Source organism: Mauremys mutica, chromosome 20, assembly GCF_020497125.1.
Source record: "Mauremys mutica isolate MM-2020 ecotype Southern chromosome 20, ASM2049712v1, whole genome shotgun sequence".
Lineage (NCBI taxonomy): Eukaryota > Metazoa > Chordata > Testudines > Geoemydidae > Mauremys > Mauremys mutica.
The window spans coordinates 24,135,986-24,156,032 of record NC_059091.1 but is presented as its reverse complement, the minus strand read 5'-3'; the positions used below and the strand labels follow the sequence as shown (position 1 = coordinate 24,156,032).

Below are 20,047 nucleotides of genomic sequence, written 5' to 3'. Positions count from 1 at the left end.
TTTACTGTTCTTTCTCACTCCCTCTCTTCTAGAACGTTGTCAAACTGGGCATATGAATTTGATAAATGGGCTCCTTCTGTGGTGAAGGTCTCATACAAGGCAAGTACTGGAATTCGGTCCGGCACGTCTCACTGTAAAACTTTTGGTTGCATACTTTGTAAGCAGCTTTTAGCACCTGTATAACCAACCCCGATAGAAATGCAGTGTTCCCTTTATCCAAAAATAAAAATAAAAATCAGCTGCTTAGTGATTATTCTTCTCTGTGTTTGATATGAATACTTGAACAAGAGAATGAATCTATCGACCATGGCCTGTATAAACATTCAAGCTAGATTTGCTTCCCCCTACCAATCAGGAACATGGGACTTTCCACTCTGTTGCTAATAATCAGAGCTTGTCTACTCAGTGCGGCAATGTGTACTAGAGGGGTGTGAATTCTGCAGTGCACTGCGTGCTGCAGACTAACCGGCCTGTGTAGACGCTGCTGGCGCACACTAAAAATGTGCAATAGGGCATTTTTAGAGCATGCCAGCAGGGTCTGCACGGGCCAGTTAAAGCGCATCATGTTGGTGCGCTTTAGAATTTGTACCCCTCTAGTGGAGCATTGCTACACCCTGTAGACAAGCCCTCAGTAACGCCCCCTGCTGGAAGTTACATTGGTTTGATTTTTTTTCTCCCATTCCTCCTTTCCCAGGGCTCTCCAGCAGCAAGACGGGCATTTGTACCTCAGCTTCGAAGTGGGAAGTTTAATGTCTTGCTCACAACCTACGAGTACATCATCAAAGATAAGCACATTCTTGCCAAGGTGAGTGTCGTGTTTCCCATGGCTAACTGCACCTCTGACACCCGCATGGCTGCCTTAAGGGCCACCCCGCTTAGGGCTCAGACCCCCAGCCATCCCCTTTCTCAGGCCCTGCAGTTTTGTGTTCTCAGGGGTAAGAACAGGGTTGAGGAGTGATCAGCCGTCTCTCATAAAGCAAAGTGTTCTTCGTTCAGAACAAAAGCATTACAGAGAGGACCTATCTTAGCAGTAAACAGCTTAGATACACGTACCTAGCTTAGCAGGTGCTCACCCACCTTTCACTTGGTAACCCTGGCAGATCTAAAGTACCTCAGATCCTCTCATGGGGGTTTGCGCCTGAGAGTTACCCTCTTCCGAGGTCAGGCTGTCATTTGATACAGTTTCAAGTCTTTTGTCCTCTTAGACCTCCTGCTCAAGTCCAAGCCCTCTCTGCAGGTCCTCCCCAGAAGTGTGGGAGTGTGCAACTTCACAAGACTAGTTATCTGGATTATTTCAACAGTGGGGATTTGCATTAGTTACCTCCCAGAAATCTCTTATCTTGTGATCTTTATCTGTATCTTGTGTCAGTGAACTACTAAATTAAGCTGCACTGATTAGGGGTTTGTGCCGGTTTAACTATAACTGGTGCATCTTTTCTCACCTAGACATGGCCTTAGCAGGGCGTTCTCTTCAGTTATTCAGGAACTGGGATTGTGAGGGAAATGTATTTGGCTATGGCCAGGCAGCTAAGGAATTACTGGTGATGGTACAGGGTGTGTGAGATGCTAGAAATAACTAACTGGGTAACATCTCTCTTCCTTAATCATTTCTCGACATTACTGCCCCTTCCCTTATTCCATCGGCTGTCTCGGCTCTCTGTGCCACAGGCAAAGAGAGGGCTCATGAATGGGAGCACTTTCCCAGTAGCAGCCTGAATGAAACTTGACTAGGGTTTTACGGTCCTAGTCAGTTCTGAGCTGTCTCTGGTGGTGGCCCCCGCTGGGCAGGCATGGCTGCGTGGATGGTTAAGATGGTGTGATTCTCCTCTGTCGGAGGGGGTGACCGTAGCTGCGGCGCTTATGAAAGGTGGGATTCCCACAGTCTTCGTCGTGATTCCGTCTCTGCAGATTCGCTGGAAGTACATGATTGTTGATGAAGGTCACAGAATGAAGAATCACCACTGTAAGCTAACCCAGGTCCTCAACACACACTACGTAGCTCCACGTCGTTTGCTGCTGACAGGAACTCCACTACAGAATAAGCTGCCAGAGCTGTGGGCTCTACTCAATTTCCTCCTTCCCACCATCTTCAAGAGCTGTAGCACATTTGAGCAGTGGTTTAATGCTCCATTTGCCATGACTGGAGAGAAGGTAGGTGTGGAATTAGCAGTCTGACAGCAGTTGAGTTTGGACAGTCTTGTGCTAATATAAGGTACCAAATCAGTAGATATCCACGGTATTTGGTTGTAATTAGTTTCCAGCTATTAACTGGTGTGCTGGCTCAGCAGTCTCAATCTTAATGTTGCTATTAGAGGAGGGGTATTGTCTTCAATCAGAGTTTAATTTCTGGGACTGGACACCCGAGAAAGTGAGTTTGAGCCGTAGGGATAAACCAGAGACTGCTAATAAGCAAATGCTGGAATAAATGTAAGGTGTCTTTCTGTCATAGACCTCCAGCCATGTCACCAAGGCGCTGCTTGGTTCTTGTCAAAATGGATTCGCAGATTGCACAGAATCCTCAAGCCTTTGAAGTGAACTGGTTATATTCATTCAAAACTCCTCCCTTAAAGTGCAGCGTCTTGGGACGTGAATACCAAGTAATAGAACAGCACAGGGTTTGAACCGTTAGTTTTCAGTAAAACCTCAGACTTGGACAGCGGCATAAGAGAGTTTGCAGTTTTGAGAGGGGTGTGGCTGGACAAAACTAAGTCATCAGTTGCACAGTTTGAGGTCAAGTATCGGAGGGGAGCTGTGTTAGTCTGGATCTGTAAAAGCAGCAGAGAGTCCTGTGGCACCTTATAGACTAACAGATGTATTGGAACATGGGCTTTCGTGGGTGAAAGCTCATGCTCCAATATGTCTGTTAGTCTATGAGGTGTCACAGGACTCTTTGCTGCTTTTACAGTTTATGAGGGAATTTTTAGGCCTTATTTCTATTCCCAGCTCTGCCATTGGCCTGCTGGGTGACTTGGGCAAGTCACTTACCCTCTCTGAGCCTCAGTTTCCCCATCTGTAGAATGGGCATAATCATGACCTTTGCAGAGCGCTTTGAGATCTGCTGGGAATGTGCTAGACAAGAGCTAGGGGTTGTTGTTGTTGGGATCTTGCAGTATTCAGTGAAAAACATTGAGGGGAGAGAGACTTAAGTTATTTTAACCTATTTTTATTTCCTGGGTGGAAAAAATAGGTGGATTTGAATGAAGAAGAAACTATTCTGATTATCCGTCGTTTGCACAAAGTGCTGCGTCCCTTCCTGCTAAGACGGTTAAAGAAGGAGGTAGAAGCACAGCTGCCTGAAAAGGTACAGTTTGTAAGGAAGACACAAAGCCCCACAGCCACCAGGCTTTCTGGATGCATTTTTGGAACATGTTCTTTAGTCAAACACAAGTTATTGTGCTCAGTGCAGGGCTAGTGGAGTGAAATTCCTGGCCTGTGCGGTTATACAGGAGATCAGACTAGATCTAATGGTTCCTTCTGGCCTAAATGATTCTATGATTCTAAAATCTATGAACTATGCTGCACTTAAATAGTGTTTTGTTTGTAAGTTTAGTCCTTGTTTTATGTTGCATCCTTGCTGTAAGTCATCGTGTAGCTGAAGCTGTGACATCTTCTCCTGAGGAAAGTGGGGAAAGCCCCAACATTTGAGCGTTTACAGTGGACAGGAGGAAGTAGTGAAAAATGCTAGAGACAGCGCTCCTGCCTGGCCCATGAGCGGGGGATGAGGTAGTTGAACTAACCCGTTTGTTCTTTTTCAACTTGCTTATAGTTGTCAGTTAAGCTGCCTGCTATTTGCTCCAGCATTTGACAGCTGGTTCCATGTTGTCCTCACTAGAGGCTTTTGCTTTTTATGGTTTCCCTTTCTTCACTCCAGGGCTAAGGGGAAAACCTTTCCAACTCCTGTAGACTCCAAGTTAGTTTCCTTTCTAGGACTGCTGCAATGAGATGGTATTTTGCAGCTTTTCAGCTTGCTGTGCTCACCCCAATGGGCTATGCTAGCCTGAGGAGAACAAGCCGGATTGGTGGCTTAACTCCTAGCGCTGAGGCGGTGGGGCTCAAAGTGGGGAAGATGGGAGAATAGTGATGGCTGTGCGTGCCCCACAGTTCCACAGGAGTGACTTGTATGCCCAGTCTGCCGCTCCCGGGGCCAGCAGCATCCTAAAGACACCGCACCGAGCCCTGTGGTTAGTGTCTCGCCAGCACTCTGGCCAGCTTGAGAACAGTGCTAGTTGGTTGGGAAATAAGTCACAGTCCAGTGGTTGGCAGAGAGCTCGGAGCAGTACAGCAAGGGGGGGGGGGTGCAGGGCAACAAGCCAGTGACGGGGGCATAGGAGTGAGATGTTTTGGGAGCATGCAGAGAATGACGGTGGGTTGGTTACTAAACTCTCCTCTGCTTTCCAGGTGGAGTACGTGATCAAGTGTGACATGTCGGCACTACAGAGGGTGCTGTACAGACACATGCAGGCCAAGGGAGTGCTGCTCACCGATGGCTCAGAGAAGGATAAAAAGGTGTGGCACTAGGGCTCTGATTTGTTACTTACTCTCCCGGCATTTACGTGCAGCAGCGCCAAAGAGCATTTCACATACAGGGGCCTGTTTCCCAACTGCATTTTTTTTTTCCACGCTGTCTGCCAGTCACGTTGCTGCTACCGTTTGAGGGGGACATTTTTGTGGAGTTAAGCATCCAAATCCCCTTCGCTTTCATAGGTGCCTAGCTGCTGTTTGTGCTTTGGGAAATCCCCTTAATGCATTTGGCACTGGCTCCCTGGAAACTGAGGCCTGATCTAGATATAGCTGCAGTGCTCAGGGATGTGAAAAATCCACACCTCGGAGCGCCGTCGCTGTGCTCGGTCAGCAGAAGAAAGCTACAGTCAGCTTAGCTACCATTGCTTGGGAAGGTAGAGTTCCTACAGCAACAGAAAAACCCCTTCTGTCACTGTCTGTCTACACTACGGGGTTAAAGCAGTATTGTTATGCCACCATAGCACCTGTAGTGCAGACATGACCTTAAAGCCACACTGCGCAGAAAGGATACAGCAGGAGCAGTGGCAGGGCAAGCTTCCTCCACATAGCCAGGACCTAAACCTGTGCATGCCTCTCCCAAGACTGCCCAAAAGGATCCTGGGCTGTGGAGAACTATTAGGAATTTCATGGAGAGCGCCAGCTTGTTTCACACAAGCCACTCAACAGCTGTCAGATGGCAGCAGCTGGTTGGGCCAGCTTTAAAATGAACTGAAGGTGAAGTGTGCACTTCTCCAGTATGCAACCTCTGAGCTGCTCTCTCACCCTCATTTTAAAAATTCCTTTATTCCTTGGATTGTGGAAGAGGATTTTAAGGTTTCTCCTTAACACCTTGAAGTTCACCTTTCTGAGCAATGTGTTACATTGCTGTACTGTTGTCTCGCTGTTGTGGGCAGCTTTCACAGCAGTGGGGCTGGGGGAATTAGCCTTGCTAGTGTATGGAGGAGGTTTTGGAGTCATTGGTTGGATCCCTCTCCTAAAGCGGCAGCTCTGCTACTAGATCTGTGTGACATTCACTTTTGAAAACTGAGTGAAGATGCTTCCCGTGTCCCATCCATGCTAGAACAGCCGTTCACTGTCTCCAGTGTTCTGCACACGTCGTTAGCTACTCAAGCGGACGTGATCGGCCTCTGAATAATTTCGCCTTTGTCCTCAGCTGCACCCATCTGCTTTCTCTCATGTGAGATTTTAGATTTTTGCCAAGAGTGTAGGATGCCATGACTGCAGTGGGGGTGGAGCAGATCCTCCATGTTCCTTTTCACAGCTTGTGTCTGCTTGGACATATTTGTAATTTTGTGTCTTCTTCACACAGGGCAAAGGTGGTACAAAAACCCTGATGAACACCATCATGCAGCTGAGGAAGATCTGTAACCATCCATACATGTTTCAACACATAGAGGTAATGTTGTAGTATTTTTTGTATCAGTGTTGCCTAGAGCAGTGGTCTCCAAAGTGGGGTGCACAAGAGGCTCCTTGGGGGTGCATGGCAGGAGGAGCCCCCCCTTTTTTTCACTTCTGCAAAAAGGGTAGCGCTGGCGCGGCAGGGGGCACATGCTCAAAAATTTGTTACTGATAGGGGTGCGTGATCAAAAAAGTTTGGAGACCCCTGGCCTAGAGGCCATAGTGTACAGATCAGCCTTTCTGTCAAATGGGTAACGTATGAACTAAGCTGTTCTTGGACGCTGCAGGGTAAATTTTCAGGGCAGCATTGCGTAGCATTCCTGTGTCTCATCTTAAAAGGTTCCCCTGTAGCATCCAAAGTTGGTTTAAACCTGTTCAGACATGGAGTGTTCAATGAAGTGATATCAATTAAAAACGGCAAAATCAAGGCTCATTGTCAAGCTGATGCATTTGGATGCAGTCTCTCCTCAGAGACAACGAAACAAGCGTTCCACTAGTGAATTGGTGCTCCAACTCGCTCCTTGGGATCATCTTCTCACCTCAAGTGACCCCAGACAGACGCTTTGAAATTACTTTATTCCTACACATTCTTTCCAGGCCTTCATACAGCAGTTGGGTATCTTATGAATTAACCTATTGCCATTTATAATTAAACCGCTTTCCAGCCGAACAATAAAATGGCTAATACCAAACTTGATGGATAATTCTGCAGTGAGAGCGTCAGCCACAGGGCTAACCCAAGCATGTTGGTGTTACACTGGACCAGAGTTAGACCTTTCAACAACACCTCGAGAACGTCAGGTCTTTTTCACACTTACCAGAAAATTGGCCAGAACATCACGGGGCTCCAGTCCATGGACCAACAAACTGCAACAACTGCCTTGGTATATTGTGCAGCTAAATGCTGTGCACCAGTGTGGTCTGACAGCCGTCATGCTAAACTCCTTGACATTCAACTTAACGCCATGCACATCTTGTCGGGACGCTCAAATTGACTTCAGACCACTGGTTCCTGGTCCTATCGCACATCCAGCCTCTGCAGATTAGAAGAGCTCCTCAGACATCTCGCTTTCTCAACCATGTCAATGCAAACGCAGGGATCCCGCTGCATGATGACCTGCAGAACTTGCTAAAGACAAGATTAAAATCCCACAACCCTCTACGGAACCGCATCAAGACCCTTACACCAACTGTGATGCTGAGGCTCAATGGAGAGTCACATGGAGCGTTTCGACCACTCTAAACAAGCAGCTCGTCGTTGACCCTGCCAAGAAACCATCGGGTTTTGATTTTATGTCGGAAAGACTGGTGCAGATTGAATCTCATCAGGACGTCTCATGGGAGACTTGGGCAAACCCTCTTTAAATGGAAAATGAGGCAAACACCTGCATGCAACTTGGTCACCACGATAGAGCACATTGTATCTGAATGTCCCCTTTGTTCCTTTGCCAGGGGCCTGAAGGACATTCACCAGCTCACTGCTGCGGCAATGTGCTGGTTATCTTACCTTGCTATCCACCCAAGCCATACGAAAGCAGAAGATTAGACCGATTTTGACCTGAGGATCAGTTTTCCATTAGGGCAATTCCAAGAGTTTGGTGGATTTACTGGACACTCGTGTTTGTATGGAAGAGTTTGGTGCAATCAGTGTGACCGTGTTTCTGTTTTTGTTTGCAGGAATCCTTTTCAGAGCACTTAGGTTTCACTGGCGGTATTGTACAGGGGTAAGTTGAATGCTTTTGAGCTTTACAAAGGAGGGTATTTGTAGTTTAAGTGTGGTGTGGTTTATCAATGAAGAATTACTTGGATTAGGTCAGTGTATTAATGTAACAAGCACTGGTAGTTGTCATTTGCATGCGAGGATGATGCCTTCTTTTAGCATCAGATTCTCACCTATTTCCAATCCTCTCTTGTGAACTAGACTAGACCTGTACCGAGCATCTGGCAAATTTGAGCTCCTAGACCGGATTCTTCCCAAACTACGAGCCACCAACCACAAGGTGCTGCTGTTCTGTCAGATGACCTCGCTCATGACCATCATGGAAGACTACTTTGCATACCGTGGCTTCAAATACCTCAGGCTGGATGGTGAGTTCAGCTAGTAACAGAGAGACCTGCAATCCCCTCCTGAATGCTCTGCTTTGGTGATCTCAGTAGGTTAAACCCTGCATGTGTAGATAACGAATGATCAAATAACAAACCTCCTTTCAATGCTCATTGTCATGCAGTGTGCTTAGCAGCACACCTGGGAAACATGCATGAAACTAACAATGCCACTCATAAAAATTAAACCATGGAACTATCGTAACCAATCACATCATGTACTAACTCTTGGTGAAGCTGGTGGGATATCACTGTTGCAGTGTCATCGTTGCACACTTGCTTCTGGACATATTTCTCCTTTAACCTATGATTGGGGAAAAAGGATTAACGGGGTTGCACATACTTTACACTTTTTTTCTTGTAAGTTTAGTTTAAGGAGGTGGTTCACTGCTAATCCATTTACTGCTTTTCACCTCCTTTTAAGTTGGTGAAAGTCACCTCCCGGAAGAGCCCTGTTCTGTAGGCCGACATGGCGCATAGGCCTTGTGTTGTCTCTTGGAATTTCACCCAGCATCAACAACTTCCTCTTGGATGTTTGTAACCTGCTATCTTTGATACATCGATCACCTTACATTACACTGTATGTCCTGGAGGATCCCAAAGGGCTTTCCCACTTGACACACACTGCACGCACAGACTTCAATTTGCCGTCATGACTACTGATTTTGGATGCGATAGGATTAGGGGTGCCCGACTTGAGCCACCACCAATGGACCTGGTTTTCAGGGGTGCAGGTGCTCAACGCTTTCTGAGCAAGCTGGAACCCCTTTTTGCTCTGTGGAGTCCCGAGTCCACGTTAAATAGAAAACTTTTTTCAGGGGAGGAAAATGGTGACATCTCTCTTCTCCCTGGGCTTCTAGGAACCACTAAAGCTGAAGACCGCGGCATGTTGCTGAAGACCTTCAACGAGCCCGGCTCTGAATATTTCATTTTCCTGCTGAGCACTCGAGCCGGAGGGCTGGGACTGAACTTACAGTCTGCAGATACTGTGATTATTTTTGACAGTGACTGGAATCCACACCAGGTGAAAAACGCTACTGAATTCATGGGGATCCCAATACGGGGTTGGGCATGGTTGTCTCTCTGTGTGTACATGAGACATGAGTCTTGTTCCTCAAATAGCAAGAGGCAGGACTAGTGTGTCCCTTTCCTAGGGCTTGGATGAACTGTGTGCCTGTAATGCGGTTTAACCTCCTCATAAGGATCTAAGAATGTGTCCACACTGTAGAGTGTGTTCTTAACTTTGGTTAAAATAGCAGTGAGGATGCAGCAAGCTGGCTTTTAACTGGTTAGCAGCTAGAATTCATCCTCAGACTGTCTTAAAGGCTTTCACGCGAGATGCTAATCTTAGCAAGGTTGCCATGTTTTCTCTGCTATTCGTTAGCTAAGCAGAGTCGAGAACACTCTTTTTTTTCTTTTTTGCCTGTCTCCCAGTTGTCTCCTCTCCGACAGGCAGGGTGGGCTGACATACAGCAGGAGATCCTCTTGTGGCTGATGCATAATTATCATTGCTAACAATGCTAATTAACATGATTAACGGTTAGCACTGGTAGTGACTGAGGTTAAAGATCCCTCCATCCCACTCACACCAAATGTAATATAAAGACACTGAAGCCCACTGCTATCCTCTTATTCCACGTTACCCTGTGGTTCACCAGTGCTAGTAAGAATCCACATGTAGCCACTCAGCTCCGTCAGAGGGTGAGGTATAGGCGGCTGAGTGAAGGGCACTGTCGCAAGAATTTGCTGTAATAGCTAGGCACAGTGGCCTATTTTTCTAACATGCATTGAATCGCCAAGTACAAGAGCAGTCAGCAAAACGAACTGCTTCGGTTAGTTAAACTTCCCCAGTGGATGTAATGGAATCCTCTGGAGTCATTGAGGTCCTCCAGGTAGCTCTGAGAGGCATGTTTGCTTTTCCGGTGATGTATTTAAAGGCTCAAATATTTACCTGAGAAGGAGAGAGGTTTAAATTACTCTGCAAACAACGTGCTCCCCTCTTCAGGATTTGCAGGCCCAGGACCGAGCACACCGTATTGGGCAACAGAACGAGGTGCGTGTGCTCCGCCTCTGCACCGTGAACAGCGTGGAGGAGAAGATCCTGGCTGCAGCCAAGTACAAACTGAATGTTGATCAGAAGGTCATCCAGGCCGGCATGTTCGACCAGAAATCCTCCAGCCACGAGCGGAGAGCTTTCCTCCAGGCTATCCTAGAGCACGAGGAGCAGGATGAGGTAAGGGGCGGTGCAGGTCACCCTCCCTGCTGCTTCAGAGCATGAATGGTGAACGCGTGGCTGGCTTTTGCTCTATGTCCCCGAGGCCAAGGGCATGTGGGCTGGAAGGAAAGAGCATGAACACTTGTTTCTCTTTTGAAGTGAATTTTAGTGTCGGTGAAAGGTGCCGGATTGACAGCCCTGGAGACTGAAGTCCTCTATTTATCCACAGAACAGATACAGCACGGGCAGCGGCAGTGGCAGTGCAAGCTTCCCCCACACTGCCTCAACCCTGTGCCTGAACCCTGACTTGGAGGAACCACCTCTAAAGGTGAGAGGGGTAGTTCAGTCTCCATGCCCATTCAATCCTTGGCCTCACTGCTGAGACTGCCAACAAAGGTGCCAACTCTGGTGGTGGTCTCTTGCAATGTGGATACCTGTCCACAAGACACTGGACTGAGACCACCAAAACTCATTTCACACGGGCAGCCGAACAGGCGTCAGATGGTAGCAATGTTCGGTGTTCAGTTCCCAGCATGCCGCGGCGGCTTCTCTCGCCATTAAGCCAGGCGTTTGAAATCTTGCAGGAAGAAGATGAAGTTCCTGACGATGAAACGGTCAACCAGATGATTGCCCGTCATGAAGAGGAATTTGACCTTTTTATGGTGAGCGTGGCAAAGGCCGTGGAAGAGAACTGAGCCTCTCTCTCTCTTCCGGGTAACAGAGGCAATGGCATTTCTGATAGAGTTGAGCTTGTTATGTTTGAACAAACATTGACTTGAGTAAGGACTAGGGGTCTAGTGGTTAGAGCAGTGGGGCCTGAGTCAGGGCTCCTGGGTCTATTCCTGGCTCTGGATGGGGAGCAGCGTCTAAAAGTTTGAGTAGGTTCTGCTCCTGCCTTTGTTGTCCTCGGCTTACCCTAGATGTAAAGGGGAAAAATACTTACCATGACGTGCTACTGAAGTATGTTGGTGAAGTGCTTTGAGATCTTCAGATGAACGGCAGTAGGACAGGCAAAATTATTTATTAAGCTAGGAGATCTATAGATTGTTCCATGTGACTCAGAGAACACAAAAGACTCCTTTAGAAAATGCCACTCCTTCAGCAGTACTCTTAATGCCGATACATGCGTGTGGAGGAGGGGGCTTGCCCATGTCTGCCCCACGTCAGACGCTCTAGGTTCTCGTGAGCCTGGATAGGTCGATAATAACCGCACCCTAACAATGCACTGTAGGGACAACCCAGCTTTAGCGAAGACAGTTGGCGGAGATGACCCGCTCGTCTGTAATAGCTCGTCTGTCTCCAGTTTCAGTGATCTCCTCTTCTCGTACCTTGTCCTTCAGAGTGGTTAGTCTCACGCCGGCTAATATGCTCACGCAGAGCTTAACCTGATGTATTTGTTGAGCTGTAATGAATCCGTAGGTATTTAAATAATTGTTACACAAACCCCTTGGGTTCCACAAACACACTGCATTCCCTGCTGTATCCCTCCCCCTGCAAAGCTTCCCAAGGGCCTTGCACTCAAAGATGGCAGAATGGCACTCCTCTGGAGCCAACTGGCATGGCTACTGCGTGACCGAGAGTCACCAGAGAGCACCCCTTCCCGGAGGCTGCACACGCTGCACTGCAGCATTCCTTGCTCCTTGGTACCTGCTGGATGCCTGAGCCAGTTCGATACTTCCAAAGCCAAGATGAGTCACGTCCTGGTCCATCTGGGGTCAGCTGCATGACCCACAACGTCTGCTGTAGAGATGACCTGCCTCGACTAACCAGCGCCTAAATGGGCCAGCTAACCCCCCAATAGATGCATTCGGGCAATGGCCGCAGACCCCTCTGTGGCTGGGCCAGCGGTCCCCCCAGCAAACACCTCTTCTTTTAGCGCATGGACCTGGACCGCAGGCGGGAGGAAGCACGCAATCCAAAGCGAAAGCCACGTCTAATGGAAGAGGACGAGCTGCCATCCTGGATTATTAAGGATGATGCTGAAGTGGAGAGACTCACGTGTGAGGAGGAGGAGGAGAAGATGTTTGGGCGAGGATCACGTCACCGTAAGGAGGTGGACTACAGTGACTCGCTTACCGAGAAGCAGTGGCTCAAGGTATACATGGTACAGCATCGTTCTCCAATGGCCTTCTCAAATCTATGCTTCTCCTGTGTGTTTGTCTGTGTGCTAAAGAAAATACCCAGTGCTGGAGACTCTGATGGTGCGTAGCTTAAAATCAACCTGCTTTGGATGTGTGGCTGAATCTCCCAGCATCCTTCATTACCAACTCAAGGAAAATTGCCTCGTACCCAAATCTCCACTAAGGGTTTTGAGCAGCATGAATCGGTCCTATTGATTCATGAAATGCTATCGACCCATTTGCTTATTACCAAACATTTGTTGCCTTAGGGTCAATTTCTCTTTCGCCATCTGATGCTGGTACTGGGTATTTGAAAAACTCACCTCACCCCATCACAGGGCTCTAGAGGGGTTTAAACAATTGAAGCCACGCCATAGCTGACTGCTACTTTAACAGCTGTTGAGCCTCCCAGGCAGAATGCACTTGATGGGCAGCCGAGTGCCTGCTGGATTCTGGGTAGCCGCAAGGTTGATTCTGCTGAAGGGGATGTTTGAGCAGCAGGGAGAGGGAGGCTGCAGCAGCTCAAGAATTAACGTTAATGGGAATCTTAAGAGCTTTTCTTGGGCAGGAAGCTAGAGAAGATGATTTAGCTGTAGAGAATAGAAAAACCCCTCTTCCTTCTGTGGAGGTTAACCCTTGAGGCACCCTCTGCTTTCCTCCAATAGCCTTCCAGCAAATACATTCTTCATCTTAAAATACCTCCGTGTTCACCTAAAAATTTCCCCTACGTCTGGGGCATTTTCCAGCTTTGAAATTAAACGTAGGGCAGTTAGAGACAGACTGATCAGCTGGGTGTAATGAGTGGAAGGCAGGTCTGTAGAGGCCTTCTGTTCTGGGGAGGAAAACCACGTGCGTGGTTCAGATACACTCAGCAGAGCAGAGATGCTTTAGCCCATTACCAAGGAGCAGCCACTTCCAAAAAATACTAGAGCATTAGCATGTGTTGCCAACCCAGTGGCCTTTGCCACATGGGTAAATTGGAAGGGGTCCCAATATGGAGAAGGGGGTCACCGTATGAACAAGTCTGAGAACCCCTTTTCGGTAACAGCCTGAACTAAGGTCTCAGGTTGGGAGGAGGTCTGTCCGCGGGCAAGGGGCAGCCCATCCAGCCCCAGCCCCACTGGGCAGACCGCTCTGGTCAGTAGTGCAGCAAATTAAAAGCCTCGTATAAATGGGGGTGCTTAGCATTTCACAGGCAGCTCCCTCGCCCTTTCTGTGCACCTTTGCCCAGCAGTCTCAGTGCTAGCGGCTGCTCTGTTGCTCCCCTCCGTAGGCTATAGAGGAGGGCACGCTGGAGGAGATCGAGGAGGAGGTTCGTCAGAAGAAATCTTCCCGCAAACGCAAGCGAGATGTTGACGTTGGCTCTGCCACCCCGACTACCAGCACCCGCAGCCGGGACAAAGACGATGATAGCAAAAAGCAGAAAAAGCGCGGCCGGCCTCCCGCCGAAAAGCTCTCCCCAAACCCCCCCAACCTCACCAAAAAAATGAAGAAGATAGTGGATGCCGTGATTAAATACAAGGACAGGTAAGAGAAGCAAGGGATGGGCACTCTCCTCAGTACTCCTGCATAGGGGCTGCTTTTCTGTCTTTTTTAACCACCAGTGCACACACCTGGGGGGAGGAACACCCAATCCTAGTCCCTGCCTGGGCAGGCATGGCGTAAACCCACAGCACTTCTGTCTTATTCCCTGTCTCTACAATGGGAATCACTCTTCCTTGCCTCCCAGGGAGTGGCTGATGTTTGCAAAGCGCTCTGAAGTTCACAGAGTACTGGCAGTTTCTAATTCATCTGCCAGAGGGTTTTCTGTAGGCTGCTGTGTAAAACCAGCAGAGATTGCGTTCTGCAGTTAAGGCAATGAAAGGAGGGTGGACCAGGATGCATGTTGTGTAAACTTTGGGAGTCAGGCTGTAATTGCCTCATTCCACCCAGTTTGTGCCCTGCCTCGCAGGCAAACTGCAGCAACTGACAAATCCAGCTCCTGTCCCATTTCTCTCCAGTGATCAGCTGATCTGCTAGGTCCTTCTTAGGCTCTTCCCTCTAGGCTTGAAATGTCCTCATGGTGCATGTCTGGAATGCGACATGCTGTTGGAAGCGTCCGGTCAAGCACAGCGACAGCCCTGCTGTTGTGTGCTGTGCGCTGCTGATCATGTGACGGTTGGGGCACAGCTGGAGAGCACTTGTGGCCCTGCAATGCTCTTCGGCTGGCGCAGTAGGGAGTTGCCAGTATTGCTGTTTTCTAATACAGGGTTGCGATTCAGGCATCAGCAGTACAGAGCAGAAGTTACACACGTGGTCTGTGTGAATCAGTTTGAAAAGATCAAACTATTTCCTGTGGGATTTTCTAGGCTTTTTTATTTGGCTAGTGAACAAATAGTTTTTCTATCCTCTACTTTTGATTGATTGACTCAGAGCCTGGAAAAGTGCCCTGGATCGAGGGAAGTATTAAATGTCTCAGCTCAACATGCTAAGTGAGTTTTGAACCATCGTGACTGGCCAGCGCATTAGAGCACGTCCTGGAAGAAGCATAGTGGAGTTGATGCCTGCTTTGCTTAGAAGCTCTGGTGTAGTCTTCCTTACCCGTCCCATGTCTTGGGAGCCTTTTAAGAAACATCCAGGTTTTTCCCTGCCTGATTCCAAACAGATCGCTGCTTTTCCTCACCGTACTTTAATGAACCACTGGATTTTGTGCCGCTTAGAAAGAGGTCAGGTGACATGGGCCAGTTTTCAGAGAGTTGTAGTGAAAGTGCTGACAGGCTCTTGCTGTAGTGACCATTAGGCAACACAGTAACGCTGCCAGCTTCTTGGCTGGCCTGTTCGATTGTCCGTCCTTTGGCACTGAGCAGGCCTCCATGTTCTCCTGCTCCTGCATGGTGGAAGTATGTCGTGCGTGGCAGTTCTGCGTGGCAGGCTGGGAGCTGCTGCTCAGGCGAGAGGGGCAGGGGATTGGCTCTGTCTTTGATCTTGTATTTCTTCCTTGTTTTGTAGTAGTAGTGGACGCCAGCTTAGCGAAGTCTTCATCCAGTTGCCTTCTCGCAAAGAGCTCCCGGAGTACTATGAGCTCATCCGCAAGCCAGTGGATTTCAAAAAAATAAAGGTAACCCTGCCCGCCCTCAGCGGATGCGTGTGGCGCCATGCAGCACTCTTACTTCACATCCTTGATTTGCGTCTTCACCGTGATTTAATGCAGCTCGGTGCGTCCGAAACAGTCCAGCCCGGCCCTCTTCCTGTCTACTACCACTACCATTGCTGTCCTGCCACTACCGTTCTCCCCTCCAGGCCCAGCCCAGCTCCCTCCCTGCGTCTCTACCCTGGTCGCTCCCTGCACGCCCAGCTGTTCCCTGGTCTCCACTCAAACTTCTCCATCTTTGCTTGTTCCTGGGCCAACCCTTAAGCTGGGATCAGCCAAATCACCCTTACCAAGTGCTGTCGTTCTCCACCATGAAAAGCCTTCGGAGAGCTATGCAGCTGCACCCCGCTGTGTGGTGAAGCTCTGCCTCCTGCCCCCTCCTGCCTTTGTCTCTACAGAGCAAGGGCTCCTCTAGTCAGGTCTTGTAGCTGGACGGCCGTGCTGCCAGTGCTTTGGGCCAGCCCCCTCGAGAGACGTGACTAAATGGGCTGGGCTGCTGGGACCCGCTACCTCTGTCCCTGCACTTACCGGAGTGTTCCAGGAGCTGGGCTTCCAGCCACTCCTCGTGCTGCCCAGCAATCCCCTCTCACTGGAGAGCCTCCTCCCTCGAGCCAAACTTGTCTCCAGTCCACCCAGGAAAACCGCTGGGCCATTTTGCAGCTCGCTGCTTCCTTGTGTGCACCGAACTGGAGTCCTGGGGGGCTAGCATCCGTTAACCCTTGGTGGGCAGGGGAGCTAATGGAAGCGTTGGGCCTTCTGTTCTCTCTCAGTTCATACCCCGGCCTCATCACTGGCATGCCTGAGCCCCCGCCAGTCGTGCGTTAAGCGAGGTGCTTCGCCCTCCCCCAGCATTGACCGGTGCAGAGGAATAAATGAAAATGGAGGCCAACAGGCATGCACAGAACTGGGGCCTGAGTCTGGGAGCAGGATTCCAGGCAATTTAAAAAAAAACAGCCCAGGGAGAAAGTGCAAACACCCTCCTCCTAAAAGCAGGTTAGACAAACCCCTGTCAGGGATGGTCTAGATAATACTTAGTCCTGCCACGAGTGCAGGGGACTGGACTAGATTCCTCTCGAGGTCCCTTCCAGTCCTATGGTTCTTGGCACTCTGCCCTTGTGCCTCCCTCCACCTTCTCAGGGACACCTCCAAACCTGTGCCCAGTGCTGCTCCCGCCCACCTCTGATCTTTCCTCCTCCCTACTGTCTCTGGGCTCCACCCAAGCTTGTCCCAGCTGCTCCCTGCGTCTCCTTCCCCTGCTCATACCTCCACCCCTGCAGATCCACATTGGCCAAGCACCTTCTCTCTGCTGGCCACACCTGTTCTCACAAAGCCTGTCCCACGGGGCCCCACCTGGCTGCATCTGTGGCTTGTGGCACCTGTAGGGTGCGGGCCTCTTTCTTGGTGGTGCAATTGTGTGCGCTAAATACCAGTGTGTGGGGGGAGATTTCCTTCATGATCCCAATTATCCAGCCACTGCAGCTGGCTGTGACGCCAGCCACTCACCTGAGTGTGAGGTGCTGCAGCTGGGCTGGGAACAGCACTGTCGATTGAGGGTTCCTAACACCCTGCCAGAAGCTGCCTGTATTTACATGGCACAGGCTGGGCAGGTGCATTGGGGAGGTCTGGGGGGAAAAAAGCCCCAAGGGGCAGACAGCCTACTGGGGGGTGTGGTCTTCCTTGAGCGTGCTGGAGCCATGCGCTTGGCAGGTGCTAATTGTGAGGCCGTTCCAGGTGACGTAGAAGGCAGCATTGGGTAGCCAGCAAGGGAGCAGTTAGGGTGGAGCCCAAGGGTGGCGTTGAATCGCTGGCCATGTGCGAGGTGACTGACCTTTGCCTCTTTCTCAGGAACGCATCCGCAACCACAAGTACCGCAGCCTGAATGATCTGGAGAAGGACGTCATGCTGCTGTGTCAGAACGCACAAACCTTTAATCTGGAAGGCTCTCTGGTAAGGCACCTCCCTCCCCGCTGCCAGGGCTCAGGCGGGGGCAGTGACCCTCTCTCTTTCGACCCATGGAGTGACTGGGACTAAACACCTCTTCTTTTAGAGAATCCCATTAAATCTGGCCAGCCAATTAGATTGCAAGATGGCCAGCCCTTTCTTCCTAATAAAAGCTGATCTGGTTAAAGCTGGATTATTCCTAAGCTTAATACCCAGGCTTTGGTGTGAGCGGGCATCAGTTAGATTAAGCAGGCGTTGTGTCGTGTGACCGCGCCAAGACTCTGGCGCCTCGAGCAGGGAATGGCTGTGGGGAGCCACAGCTCTCTCCAGAAGGTAGCCTGCCCTGACTCATCCAGGCTGCTGTGGCTTCTTCCTCTAGATCTACGAAGATTCGATAGTGCTGCAATCCGTCTTCACCAGCGTGAGGCAGAAAATTGAGAAAGAGGAAGACAGTGAAGGTGAGGAGAGTGAGGAGGAGGAGGAAGGAGAAGAGGAAGGATCTGAATCAGAGTGTGAGTACTCATCTGCTGCTGCCTCTGCTAAGCAGCACTGTGTGCATGCAGGTGCCTGCCATATTCAGCTCTCGTGTGCTCACTGGAGACGGTCTCTGTGAAAGGGTGATGACCAGCTCGAAAGCTAACTAAGGCCGCGGCCTCTGCCCTCTCCTCTCTTCTCCAGGACAGGACTGAGGCACATTGGCAGGGGCACTGTGGCTGGGGGAAGCTCACACTGCCCTGCCCTGCCTGTGTTCTCTCTGTTCTGGGGCAGGGAGAGGACTGCAGGCGCCAGGGCTGCCTTGGAGGAAAGGAAGGGAAATGCATGTTGGTTCTCTGCATGGGGAACGTAACTCCTCCCACTTGCTTTCTAGGCCACAGCTGCTCAGCCAGGTAGGTCAGGAGATCTCCAGCGGCAGCTGAGGTAAAGGACAACGTGAAACTTCCCAGGGATGCAGCAAGGGGGGGGGAAGTTTGATGCTCTGGAGGTGCGGTGTTTGTTTTAGATGGCAGCTGTTGGAGGTAAGCAGAAGGCACCGCTCTCGCCCTGAGATGGAAAGCGTTCGAGAAGTGCCACGTACTTACTATGTCTGTGTTATAATAGGACAGGTCTAATTTGCAGCGGAAGCTTTGTTGCTGTGTGGCAGTGCCGAGCCTTAACCTGTGCAAGTGTTCAGACTCTCTGCGTCTCCTTGTACTTCCCTGCAGCTCGCTCCGTCAAGGTGAAGATCAAGCTGGGCAGAAAGGAGAAAGCACAAGACCGGCTGAAGGGTCGCAGGCGCACCAGCCGCGGCTCCCGGGCCAAGCCAGTGGTTAGTGATGACGATAGTGAAGAGGAGCAGGAGGAGGTAAGTGCAGGAGCTCAGTTCTCCACTCCCAGTTGCTGCCCGTGTAACCTTCTGTGGTGCTGGTCTGTAACGGAGCCACAGCGGGCACGTAGCCTTCTGTGCGGTGATGTGTTTAGCTTGGTGTTTGCAGAGTACCTGACGCGGGGCTGTAGCAGGAGGGGAATGAGCCCCTTTAAAGGGAGGACTCAGGAAAGCTGATGGGATAAACGTCTCTAAGCACTCAGCCCTCCCATGGGAATGTCTCCACTCTAACCTCTCCCCCTGTCCATTTCCTCTCGTCTCCCAGGATCGCTCAGGAAGTGGCACCGAAGATGATTAAGCAACATTCATTCCATGGTCCAGCCCACCAGAGCCGGTCTTTCCAAAGCGGACGCGCTGTATCCCTTTAGCTCCAACGGGTAGCAACAAATGTAGTATCAGACTTCAGTCAACTGTATAAAACTCTTCCATATTTATACTGCAGAGAAGATGTAGGACTGTTTGTGTCTTGCCTTGTCCTGACAGCAGTAGCGTTTGTTACAGCATTAACTGTTCAAGAGAATTATGAATCGGGGAACACTTGATCTCTATTTTTCCTTTTTATGGCAGTACTGTTTCAGTTGCAGTATTGAATCACTGTAGTTTTAAACTGTGGATGCATGTGTGTAGCAGTCCACTCCTAGTACTGTATTTTATTAAAGCGGTCAAACCGCCAGCTGCCCGCCAGTTGACAAGGGTGGCGGCGGTGACTGTGTGTGTCAATGTCACTGGATTTCAAACAGTAATAAATTAAACAGAACGTTACTTTTTTTTAGCTGGGTCGTTCTTCTGGCTCACTGAACGTCTGTTCGGTTAATTGGGCCCCACAACCCCCTTCCTACTGGCCCCTGATCTGGCCTTCAGCTGGTTCCCTCCCTTCCCCACCCCCCAAGAAATGCTCTGAGGCTGCCCCGCAGCTGGTTCTTGGCTCGGCAGTTGTAGCAGCAGGGCTGCATCAAGAGCTTCTGCCTCTCTACTCGCTATAGTAACCGCACACGTTAGATCACCCAGCATAGCAACCCCCCGCGGGTTACCCGGACCTGCTTTGTAAGGGTCCGTACAGTCAAGACCTTGTGGCCGTGAGTCGTATCAGGCCTAGAATTAAGCAGCGCTGCCTCTGCAGCATCCAGCTGTCCTGCTGCACCCACCCCAATATCCACAGCTGACACCTGGATAAACCGGTGGATTATATTTGAATTTATCACCCGCCGTCAGCGCTGACCTCTTTTTGGGATGAAAGGGGCCGGCTCACGCCCCTG

General features: G+C 50.0%; 1 protein-coding gene across 13 annotated transcripts in view; it reads left to right on the top strand.

Moving 5' to 3' along the window:
- Positions 1-19,546, top strand: part of SMARCA4 (SWI/SNF related, matrix associated, actin dependent regulator of chromatin, subfamily a, member 4) — a 57,053-nt gene extending 37,507 nt beyond the window's left edge. For 3 of the 13 annotated variants that reach the window (XM_044994712.1, XM_044994714.1, XM_044994713.1), the window contains 19 exons: positions 33-99; positions 695-805; positions 1,909-2,151; positions 3,188-3,301; positions 4,399-4,506; positions 5,831-5,917; positions 7,597-7,643; positions 7,841-8,007; positions 8,883-9,046; positions 10,028-10,255; positions 10,467-10,565; positions 10,822-10,899; positions 12,114-12,341; positions 13,631-13,884; positions 15,346-15,454; positions 17,333-17,434; positions 17,808-17,940; positions 18,631-18,770; positions 19,057-19,546. In XM_044994712.1, the coding sequence (XP_044850647.1) occupies positions 33-99; positions 695-805; positions 1,909-2,151; positions 3,188-3,301; positions 4,399-4,506; positions 5,831-5,917; positions 7,597-7,643; positions 7,841-8,007; positions 8,883-9,046; positions 10,028-10,255; positions 10,467-10,565; positions 10,822-10,899; positions 12,114-12,341; positions 13,631-13,884; positions 15,346-15,454; positions 17,333-17,434; positions 17,808-17,940; positions 18,631-18,770; positions 19,057-19,089 (2,512 nt within the window). In that variant the 3' untranslated portion in view covers positions 19,090-19,546. The remainder of the gene's footprint in view (positions 1-32; positions 100-694; positions 806-1,908; positions 2,152-3,187; positions 3,302-4,398; positions 4,507-5,830; positions 5,918-7,596; positions 7,644-7,840; positions 8,008-8,882; positions 9,047-10,027; positions 10,256-10,466; positions 10,566-10,821; positions 10,900-12,113; positions 12,342-13,630; positions 13,885-15,345; positions 15,455-17,332; positions 17,435-17,807; positions 17,941-18,630; positions 18,771-19,056) is intronic. The other 10 variants (XM_044994716.1, XM_044994715.1, XM_044994717.1 and 7 more) reach the window with 10 other exon arrangements.
- Positions 19,547-20,047: the final 501 nt, after the last annotated feature.